At 37.8% G+C, this 11,513-nt stretch overlaps 1 protein-coding gene across 3 annotated transcripts; it reads right to left on the bottom strand.

Annotated features, from left to right (window-relative positions):
- Positions 1–813: 813 nt before the first annotated feature.
- Positions 814–11,197, bottom strand: LOC105041360 (uncharacterized). 3 transcript variants are annotated; one of them, XM_010918302.4, is made up of 13 exons: positions 10,824–11,197; positions 8,755–8,793; positions 8,533–8,681; positions 8,256–8,331; positions 6,575–6,869; positions 6,380–6,486; positions 6,199–6,246; positions 5,894–6,100; positions 5,449–5,550; positions 4,937–5,070; positions 4,596–4,734; positions 1,210–1,350; positions 814–1,109 (listed from the first exon to the last, which is right to left on the bottom strand). In XM_010918302.4, exons 1-13 carry the CDS (start codon positions 11,018–11,020, stop codon positions 1,085–1,087), a joined length of 1,659 nt encoding a protein of 552 aa, XP_010916604.1. In that variant the 5' UTR covers positions 11,021–11,197; the 3' UTR covers positions 814–1,084. The 3 variants fall into 3 exon arrangements, with proteins under 3 accessions (XP_010916604.1, XP_010916605.1, XP_010916606.1); XM_010918303.4 differs by having other exon boundaries at positions 1,210–1,314; positions 10,824–11,196; XM_010918304.4 differs by having other exon boundaries at positions 1,210–1,311; positions 10,824–11,195.
- Between the last annotated feature and the right edge of the window lie 316 nt (positions 11,198–11,513).

Here is an 11,513-nt window from a genome sequence, read left to right as displayed (position 1 = left end):
AGTTAAACAGATTGGATTAAATAAGTTACAAATAGATTAAACAGATTAAATAAATTACCTAACTCAACTCAATCTGAATATTAAATAAATTAAATGAATCAAATATTTAAAATTTAAATTTAATTTAATTATTAAATAAATTAAATGAATCAATCTATTTATGATCTAAATCTGTTTAGTTTAAATCCAAATTTGTTTATTATAGATCGAACACAAATAGAATTGACTGATCGAATCATATTTTACCGACCTTAATTATAAAAGCACGGTGACTTATCATTGCCGCAAAGGGTATCATTGAGTTGCTCCATCCATTCTTTCTCCGAGTCCCAATGAACAATACACTTGAAAAAATTGGACCTGCCTATCTCAAGATTCACCAATATGGAAGGCAACTTGCATAAGAGCTAGACCAACAATGATTTCAGGCACATGCATTCATGCAAGGCTGGATCAAGATTTTCACTTGTACAACATCAAGCATTAACCGGACATTAACCAAAGAAATGACGCTGGTAGCACCAAGTATCTCTACCGCTGCAGTACAACAACATCATCTCCACCCATCTACCGCAGGAATTAGCATTTCTTAAAATATTTTATGACCTACGAATTTATTTTAGAACATATGCCACGTTTCCTGAACGGAAAAGATCCATCTGTTAATGTATTAATCATTTGCAGCGTTTATCTGCATTCTACTGGAAAGATTTTGATGATTGCCAAAAGAAAAAGGTCTTAAAAATACAGGTATTTATAACAGAACAGATTTTAAAGATTCCCTCAAAAGGAGTGTCCAAGAATGACGCACGGTTTCATGCAGAGAACCTCTTGCCTACATATTCCTTACTCAAAACATGATCAATACTAACACTGAAGAACAAGGGCAGTGAATGTTAATCAGGCACTACAGCAAGCAACAAGCAGAATAAAAAGTGAAATGACCAGAAAACATGACATCTGGCAAAACTTCTACACGTTCTAAAAAGTCAAAGACATAAGGAATGAATTCACATACAGCCCAGAATCCTAATATCACTAGCTTACAAAACTATCAGAATCCACTTAGCTTAATCAAAATGCTTCAGTATCTGGACCTACTTCGTAACCTGCAACAGCAGAATCTCCTTAAGAACCTAAGTTCATAAAAATCTGGCATGGGTATAACAATCAGCTCAAGATATCAGAATACCCTAGAGATGTGTTTACCTTGGCGAACGTGATCGGGAGAGAGAACGGGAATGCGATCTGGAGTAGTACCGATGAGGGCTCCTGCTCCTGCTCCTGCTGCGGCTTCTACCATGCTGTCGTCTTCTGTCAGCAAACACACGTGAATTAATCATCACCGACCTATATAACAGGAAACTTTGATATAGACAGAAAAACATATCACCTATCTTAGAGCTGGCACTAGAAAGGCATCAAAAGAGCTCCAAACTTACAGAAGATTTAGCTTTAAATATCACAGAGTTCATTCAATATAACTGATGTTCCTATTCAAACTGCTGGCCATGGACCACAAGGATCAGATACAGTCAGAAACCTAACATATATTGTTAAGACTCTATTTTTGGACTGCCGGGAGAACCTGATTTTGATATATTCTGAATGCTTTTCAACCTACGATAGAAGAAATTTGTTCTCTCTTCATCTGGTTTGTAGAATGAATAGTCTCACTGATGCATCAGGATCCAAGATGGAAATTTGGAGGCAGATTGGTTGGTGAATGGAGAATGCTGTCAGGGAACAGAACTTGGGAAAGCTTATTTTTGAGCTTTGTATCCGGATACGAGTCTCATACACACACATGCAAGCAGATCAGACGACCCCCCCACCCAAAATGGAAAAGATACGGCTCAATTACTTCATCATCAAGGCTGCATAGTTCATGGATATGATCAGCCTGCCCCACCAAAACACATCATGCACAACATGGATAAAGCCACCTTGCAATCAGAATTGGTTGATTATTTAGTAAAATGAACTGACCTAATTGTTTATCCAAGTAATAACACCAAAATTGAAGCAGCTCCCAATTATTTCTAAATGAAGATCACTTAAAATTAGTACAAGAGAAGCGAAACTTATTGAAGAATTAAGTAAAAGAATGTGATAAGGAGCTCATCACAAGTAGCTGCTATGAAACTGGTTAAATATTAAAAAGTAATCTCCACACATAACTCACTTTCATCAAACACTTCATGACTTTTATCATACTATAACCAACTCGAAATCCAGTTACACTTGGTTTAAACGAGTCCTGCTTGGGAATGAGATGTCATACATCAAATATAAACACCTCATTGGCAAACTTCATAATAAAGAGACTGAAGAACCAATTTTCAAATTTTGCACGTTACAGAAGCTCAAAGTACTAATCAGTGAAAACCTACTTCCTATTACAACCTATACAGGAGTATACTGAGCATTCAGGTTGAACAAGAAGTTTGAGCAAAACCTGACCTAACATATTTTCACCATAATTAAATCATGTTTACTTTTGCCATTTGACTGCCATGGCTTTGACAGCTACTACTGATCATTGATATCAGGACATTTGACAACAAATTCCTAAATCATGTTGCTTTTTAATGCATTGACTGCTAAAGTAACGAATTCCCACAGATCAGTTAAAACAGGACATGCATGTCTGCCTTGGCTTCTAAAACATTGCAGCTCTAGTGCTTGTCTGCCACTGATCTGAAAGTCAATGTGGAGAAATCGATGAGAGCCACCTTAGGTATATAATTGCTCCCCCCATAATCAATAAAAGAAGTTACCAAGGCTAAAGGCTGAGAATTCCAATACACACGTAATGTCTAGCACGGGATGCATAAGTGGTGGCCAAGTATTTGCCCTGGCATTTGCAGTAACTCTAGCATAGCGAGCTTATCAAAGAAACTAGACTGACTCGATCTCTGCTCACTATAGAGCGACTGTCAGCACAACAAAAGAAAAACCCTCATGGTATTGACAAAAGAACAACACCAACTTTTCATAATATTCATGTTGAGGTTCAAGTATGAAGCACCTTACCTCCAACAATATGTAACCACTCATGGTAACTGACCTATGAAATGGCAATTTAACAATATCATATGGTATATTCCAGCATCTTCCAAGCCTGCTGTATAGATGGTAATAATAGATTTGCCGATCAAGGACAATGACCTCATGCCATATATTGCTGATCTATGTGGATTTCTTTTCAAAATCACCATAAAGAAAAACTGCAGCGACATTTATTTATTGAATAATCAGCTTGTGGATGACATCAGAAACCATGATAACACTATTGCCATAAAGGTCTAGGGCACCTTGAAAAGGATCCAACACAAAATACTTTCGACCAAAGAACAACCAACTCTTGAAATCCAGGCATATAAGAACCTCATCGTTCACTAGCAGTTGAATAGCAGTGCTTGTGTAGACTAAGATTTCAGTCCTGGTGGACCAACTCCTTAGGTTTGACTATATCCCAGCAATCTCCTTAATAACATATTCAAGTTGGACAGAAAGCTGATATATTAGGCAGCTTAATGGACATGTTGTCCAGAATGCTTTTAAAATAATCAATAACACTATTAATAAACTTAAATCATGGTACGTGACATTAGAAAGAATTAGTATATTCAGACCAACCAAACCAAAACATAGTTTATATGAAGATTTTTTTTTTTTTTTGTGGAAATGAAATAAAAACTAGACCGCAAACAAAGAATCATCATCAGCTAGTAACCTTGTGAAACATTTAACACAAATGTATAGGAAGCTAAATGGAGAATAGGTGAAATTTTGAGCAATTATATAACAGGATGAATAAGGGTGACACTTGGCATAACAGTAAGGTTGCTCCATTACGACTTCTAGAGCTCATGGGTTTAAAACATGATAATAGTCTCTCTGCACACAGGGTAAGGCTGTGTACATCTGACTACCCTAGATGCCAGAATAGCAGGAGCCTCATGAACTGCCCTTTACGTAATAAGATGAACATTATTCCTATAAGAATTTGCATGGATAGCACCTACAGGTAATCTTCGACAAAACTGACATTATTGAATATTAAGTCAACAAGGTGCTAATCCATGCAATAAGCACAAAGCATGCCAAGGTACATAAGTGATAAAAGTATAGAACCATGAAGCACAGCATGGACTTCAATTAGGTTGGAAATCAGATGCTGCACCAATGGCGGGCAAAATGATAGATAACTAATTAAAATGACATGTTTATTTACAGCTTTAACTCGTCTGAAAAATATTGAAATAGAGGAGACCTGAAACAAATATGGATGGTAGTCGAGAGATAGGGCTCAAAGAATATTCATTTTAACCAATTAAATTCAACTATTATCTGGTGAGATAAAAATCATAAAAGCAAAAAATGAGGTGATAGCCACATGGTTAACAACCCACATTGTTAGTAGAAATATTTTTTGCAACTTACAGACAGAAAGTAACACTAACCTCTATGATATCTAAAGATCTTTTGTTGAATGTTAGATTCATCAGTCTCACAATGAAATTTCCATATAACAAGCTCACTGAGAAATAGAACAGAAGGAAATGATCCAGTTTTACTGGGAAATGTACCTTGTTGGAGAACGACTCCGGCTTCTGCTACGGCTATGATACCTGTAGCGACTTATTCTACTTGTTTCTGCAAGTTTTTCCTGCCTCTGGCGTTCCTGCTCCCGCTTCTTTGCCATCTCCGCAGCAGTATCTTTTCGAACTGTAGGGTATAATCGTCAATAGCCACATGCCAGAATCAATTGCACAGCTAAGACTCTCAAGGATTTCATAATCAATTATAGCCCATAAAATATGCTTTCCACAGAATCACGACTTTATAATTACATGTAGCCCATAACATATGCTTTCATTGTTAAGAGAATCATTTGTTGCTGCTGGCTCAGACAGGTCAGAAACCTTACTTTGTTTATTCAGTTGTTTACTCATTATCCTTTTCAGTCGTTCTTGAGGAGTTTCTTTCTTTTCACCTTGTTGAGTTTTTGAAGGACCCCCAGTAGCAGTCTTGCTTAGTTTTGCTATTGCTGATGATGATGTGCTGGCGCTCAAAAATAAGAACTTGCAAAGTCAGAAATTCAAAGAGCACTTATGCTATCAATATAAATCCTAACTCAACAAAATAGTAAAACATCTTACTATTAGAATAATGGTCCTGTATATATTAAAAACCATTAGAAATATAGCTCGTAGCTCAAATTCCACCGGTCATTGTTCCCATCTGAGCCAAAGCCCAGCCAAGTGCCAAAGTTGAATGGGGGGCCCAAAATTAAGAAATCATTCTAGCATGTAAGAGTTCTACAAGGACAGATTTAAGGTTTCATTGGTAGTTCAGGTAAAGGAAGACTTCAACTTACACCCACCATAACCTGTGCCCACTGCAACAATACAGCTAGAAAGAAACACGTAGTTGATCTACCTGACGGATGGTTTCAACAATCTGGTAGTCTTTTCCCGTTCAAGGGATAGAGCAGATGCAGGATCAACATGAAGTGCCTCAAGAATTTGACCACCTGATTGCCTGCAAACATGCGATAAACATTAGAGATACCCAAAGTACTGATTTGAAACCTTCTAACGAGGCATGGGAAGTGACTGTTTAGATCTATTTTACAAAAGATCTGCAACCGTGCGTTGAAGAAGGCAACTAGATGATCCCAAAGAGCTCATACAGCTCCAAGTCTAACCTACCCAACCCTATCCTAAGCCCTCTCTCCAAACCATGCTGTCAGACCGGGGCTTCACCCACCCCCAGACCCCATATATTCAGCTTTAGGAAACCAGAAAGACCACCAGAATAAGCTGCAGCAGAGAAAACATTGTCCAATCTATCTTTGCAAGAATTAAAGGTCGAGTGCCCCGACCGGTTCAGTAGATCAGCTTGCAATGGAGATGATGGTGGGGAGATTCCTTCCACTTTTTGGTCATCCATGTCAGTTGAACCTCCAAATTCTGTAATATACTCAATTTTGGGCGGCTTTGGCTTGCTCCGATGTCCACTATCAGCATGAGAACTGCGATCATGCCGTCTTGAATGAGAAGGCGAATGTGATTGTGACCTGGATCTTGACCTGTCAAAAGAAATGGTAGAGTTGAAAATAAAAGGTAGCACTCAAAAAATATACCTCAAAAATAATAAACAATAGCATCTTAAATAATTGTTGCATACATTCTGGAGCGAGGATAAGCTTCATATGTGGGACTTCGCCGTGGCTCCCTGAATCATGGATGTTTCCCATCGGCATAATTAGCAATGACAGCACACAACAATCAATATATGAAACATAGATATTGAAAATGACCTCAACATTTAATTGTCACAAAATTCTAGAATTCTGTCTGACTTTCACCTGTAGGGATCATGATGGGTTGCTCTTCCAATTGAACGTGCCGCTTCCCTCTCTCTTTCCCTTTCAATCTGAGAAGCTTTCCTTCTTTCCTTGCGACTCAATTTTTTCTGAGAAATTTAGGAACGTAAGCAACAATGGTAAGCACATCTGCAACAAAGCAACTCAAAAGATCTTTACATCTGCTAACAAACTTACAATTGCCGGATCCCCTCTAATTACTTCTTTCTGTCGTTTCTCTTCCTCCTTGGCTTTTTTATCCATGTAAACTAGCCAGTTATATCTTTTGACACCATATTCTTTTGCAATCTTTTCCATTCCTTCATCATTGCTATCATCACTACTGAAGTCTTTCTCATCATCATCATCTTCATCATCTTCATCCTCATCATCACTGTCCAGATGATGGGATTCTTCATTACCATCCCCTTTGTAGGAGAACCCCACCTGCGAGTATGAACCTTTGCTTGCTGGAGCTTGTGATGAATGTGGTCTGTGTGGAATAAACTAAATTATTATAACATACAAAAGAAAGAGTTGGGGCAATGTGCATAGCACAGCAAATTAACTAGATACAAAGAACACGTTCATATTTTTAGAAGACATGAAATTACATCTTTTGAAGATAATGATAAAAGCTATACCCTCTACCAAGTTTTTTGAATGCTAATGAGAAAGGCAGTAAGCTCAAAAATAAAGGTATACACTGAACATGTATGGTACTCCAACTAAAGTATGTTGCCATATTTGCTGCAAAGATGCAGATTTAGACACAAAATTAAATTGGATTTTATGTTGCTGTCCCTGCATATGGTGTTGAAACATTCAAATTTATGTGATCATACAGGAAAGAAATCACATGGTATTGGCAGTAAATCAGTTGCGGGGACCAATGTATAAGAAATCGTGACTCTTATGCAAAGTAGCACACATCCTTTGGTATACATCCTATGATTTGTGTGTGCACCTATTATAAAAGAAAGCCATTCTCACCTACAACATGAATGCTTAAGTAACTTAAAGAATCTTTGGTCCACTGCAATTAGTGGAGGTAAGTACATGAAACATATCTAAACCATTCCCAAAATGAAATATGTTCCGAGTCTGACTATGCAAATGCTGCTGGTTATAGCAAGTTTTAAGGCACCAAGCAGCATATCCCAAGACAGTAGAAAAATACTGCATGCTAAATACTATTTTTAGTTAGAGAATTCGGCCTGAATTAGCAGCATGACCGACAAGCTCAAATATATTGTGCATAAGTTTTATTATGGATGCAATCGAGCCAAGTCAAGTGAAGTAGCTAGCGGCTTGATCTTGACTCGATTCAAAGTACATGGGATCGAAACTCAAGTCAAGATTAACCGAGCCTTAATATCCAAGGTTGAACAAGACTCAATCAAAAAAAAAAAAAAATCGAGACCAACTCGACTCCAAGCCATACTCGAGCTCAAATTCGAGCCTTTGTCATAATTAAAAAATATGATTGAAAAATATAACATAATATTATATTTTAAATATTAAATTAATAGTATATATTATAAATATAATATAATATTATTGTGAGAGAGTGTGTGTGTGTGTGTTCAACTAGGCTCGTAAGACTTTGAGCAGAGTATTTTGCTACTCGAACTCAACTCAAAAAATTGTTCGAGCTACTGGAGCTCAGAAACAATTGAGCTTGAACCCGAGTCAAGCACAAGCAACTCATGAGTTACTTAGCTCATTTGCACCTCTAGGTTTTATGCACATAGAACCCCAAGTTCGAAAAATATTTAATTTTTGAATTAGGAATTCAAGAATTCTCACTCATAAGAGATTGAAGGTATAAAAGTTCTCTATCATATCAAAATCTTCAAGAGAAAGAAGTCATCCGTACCTCTCCAAAGCAAAGGGAACAACAGCCTTTGCCTCCAATTCTTGGTGAACATGTTGCAAACCTTCCTCATCAGTAACTGTAGATAGATATTATTTTGCACATGAACAGAGTTTAGATAATTTAGTACTGTTATGTAATTAGACAAAAAAAAAAAAGAACAGTCTTGACAATGAGAAAATTTAAGCATCACCCGCAGATATTGGAATTAGATGGGAAAATTAAAATTCCTAAAGCACTAATATCAATTTTTTTTGAAAAAAAATCAAGAACTACCGACATCCTCTACGCCGATGCTTAATTAAATCCCGGTAACGCTCAAAATTAACAAACTCTTCTAACTCTTCTTCTTCCTCGGTCTTCTCTTGAACTCGAAAAGGCCTAGAACTAGAGTCTCGAATGAAATCAAGCAAAGCACGACCATCAAATCTGCCCACCAATGTAGCGAATTAGGTCAGAGCTATCATGATTTATGAAAAGGTTAAAAGGTTAAAAGATATACCTGTCAATCAAAATATCCTGCTTTCCATTCCATGGTATCCTGTAATAGAAACCAAAATACACTTATTAACACAATACATTCATGTGAAAATGATGGCACTCAGACATCATGAAAGAATGAGGTACTGCTGATGTTAAAGCTACTTGTTATACAACTTCTATGCCAGGGGTAAATTACTCAAACTCATTATATTTCAGTCAAAATTTGATAATGTAACAACAATTCTTCCCCCATGTATGACATAAAAACTACACAAATAATCCTCTCTAGGTTTTCTAAATTCCAACAAAATTAAGATATTTAAGAAACTTTCTTATAATAAATGTTTTGGGCTGTCATCCATGCAATGAGAGCACCAATGAGAGCACCATATTCATCAATTGAATGTCTTCATTTGGTCAGATTCATATTCTTTTTTTGTCATTGCCATTCTTCTTTTTCTGAATTTTCTTTTTCTTCTGCTACTGCCTCTGAATGACCACCACCCTTTCCTGTATTATGTCTTTTTTTTTTTTTCTCTTTTTTCTGCAGCTGCCACCTCTTCTTCGCTCCACCAGGTTTCCCTTTCACTTTGTTTCCCCTCTGTTCTTCTTGCTGGTTGCCTTTTTCTTCCTCCTGTGTCCTTTTCTTCTCCTGCTTGCTGGCTGCTGGCCTGGGTGCTGCAGGCTCCTAAGTCTGCAACCTTCTTCTTATTGTTCCTCCTCCTCTTTTTCTTGCTGGCAGTAGCCCCCCAGCCTGGCCTGTTTACTACTGTGGTGGCATCAGTGCTGGTGCTGCTGCCTTCTTCTTTATGTTATTCTGCATTCTTCTTATTCTTATTCTTATAGAGCAGCATAGAAATGCATATCTTATGACTTGAAGACTTAACTCCTTAAGCATCTGCTTGGGTATTGGCCTGGAACATAAGGGATCCAACCAACTGGTCCTCTTTGGTGTTTTCACACCCTCATATGCGAGTGTCTTATACATGCATTCACAAACTAGACGCTACCAAATACCAATTAAGAAAATGATAAGATAGAAATTACTTGGGATAGAGACACTTGGCGAGACAGGATTTTTTTTTTTTTTTTTTTTTGACATGAGAATGCAGAAAGTATAAACAAAATGCCACATGTGGCATTCAGAGCTTGGATTGAATTCAAAAAATGAATGAATTTTTCTTTCTTTAAAGTTACAGAAAATTTGTGGTGAATGATACAATTCTATACTTAGGAACACAAGAACCTTGAAAGGATTTGATAAATGGATCCTGATCAACAAATGCCACTCAAATCAACCTCGATGTGGTATGTCATGTGTGTTATGAATCAAAGCTTGATGACAAGCAATACTCTTTTGCTAAAGATGTTGTTAAGGCATGGTGGAATAAGAGTGTCGTCAATGAGACTAACATGATCTGTTGCCTTATGAATCGACAAATTCTTTATCTCAGTGGGTCATACAGAAATAATTAACAGCTCTGCGCAAGTCCTTGCCTGCCCTGTCAAAACTTAATCACACATTGAAGCGAGATTGAATCATCATCATCTTCTGAAAGTGGTCTTTTATTTTCTTTTTCCCTGTTGTCTGGAGTAGGATAGCGTTATTTGCATTTTGTTTGAGATTACTGAGACAATCAAAACAAATTTAAGAATGAGTGTTTTTTCTTCCTTTGCCCTTTAATTCAACATGAAATAAATTAACAGAGTGGTACAATCTAGAAAGCCAATCCATAATAACAGAAAAAGATTTCCAAATTCAAACACAATCAAACCTATACCAATCAACACCTTTTCAAATTTCTGTTTTTGGCTTGGGAGTAATATCAATCGATTATATACGAGAAATCACTTGTGCATCACCAAGATGAAACTTTCATTGACGGATAGGATATAAAATCAAGAAAAAAGCAAAAAAATTCACCGTCATACCAAGAAATTTAAACCTTCAGACACACATCCAGGCATCAAACCAAAAAAAAATCAAACACCACATAACGAATCAATGGGGGAAAACCTTAGTTCTTTTTTAAAAAAAAGAGAGAGAGAGAGAGGTGTGGGATGGGGGGTGGGGGAAGGAGGACGTACAGGCCCTGCTGGTCCTGGGTGGCCTGGTAGAGGCCGTCGTCACGGTAGACGCGGCAGCGAGATCCGATGATCTGGAGAGACTGCTGGGGGTCGCCCCGCCGCTTGGCGAGGAAGAGCGCCCGCCGCTGCGCCCGCTTCCGGGCCGCGTCCATCAGGTCGTGGACCTTCCTCTCCGACCTCCGCGCCTCGTGCCACATCTTTCTTCACTCCTTTCTCGATTCGGAGATCGCCGGAGAGATTCGAAAACCCTAACCCTAGAAGTGCTGATAAGGGTCGAGGAGAGAGGCTATCGAATTATAGTCCGCGATCTCGTGAAGCTGATCAAAGGAAACGATCGATTCCTCAGAAACTTCCGAAAAGTGTCTATTTTCCAACCCTGTGCTGGGGTGGGCCCTTTTTTTAAGTCAATTCTTCGCCTCGTTAACTGGGAGAACCAAGCCTAACCCAGAGTTCTTTTCTCAAATAATACGAAAAAAAAAATTTTTTACCAAAATATATCAAAACGAAACTTATTTACCAAACTAATGCAAAAGGAAAAAACGCCATTTTGAATGGCGTTTTTTCTCCTCCCACGTCAGCCCCTATTTCCACGCTGGCATCGTCCGAAGGAAAAAAAAAACATCCAGAAACGCCATATGGAATGGCGTCTTTAAAAACGCCATTTTGAATGGCGTTTTTAAAAACGCCATT

Source organism: Elaeis guineensis, chromosome 3 (genome assembly GCF_000442705.2).
Source record: "Elaeis guineensis isolate ETL-2024a chromosome 3, EG11, whole genome shotgun sequence".
Lineage (NCBI taxonomy): Eukaryota > Viridiplantae > Streptophyta > Magnoliopsida > Arecales > Arecaceae > Elaeis > Elaeis guineensis.
The sequence above is the reverse complement of the archived record's forward strand: the minus strand, read 5'-3'. Positions and strand labels throughout refer to the sequence as shown.

Bases quoted from the DNA above. Each gene is read 5' to 3' on its own strand.
- LOC105041360 (XM_010918302.4), bottom strand. From the start codon at position 11,020: ATGTGGCACGAGGCGCGGAGGTCGGAGAGGAAGGTCCACGACCTGATG. The intron at 8,794-10,823 runs GTACGTCCTCCT...TTTCTATTACAG, and splicing joins ACCCAGGACCAGCAGGGCCT to GATACCATGGAATGGAAAGC. The intron at 6,870-8,255 runs GTACGGATGACT...TATTCCACACAG, and splicing joins GTTCCCTTTGCTTTGGAGAG to ACCACATTCATCACAAGCTC.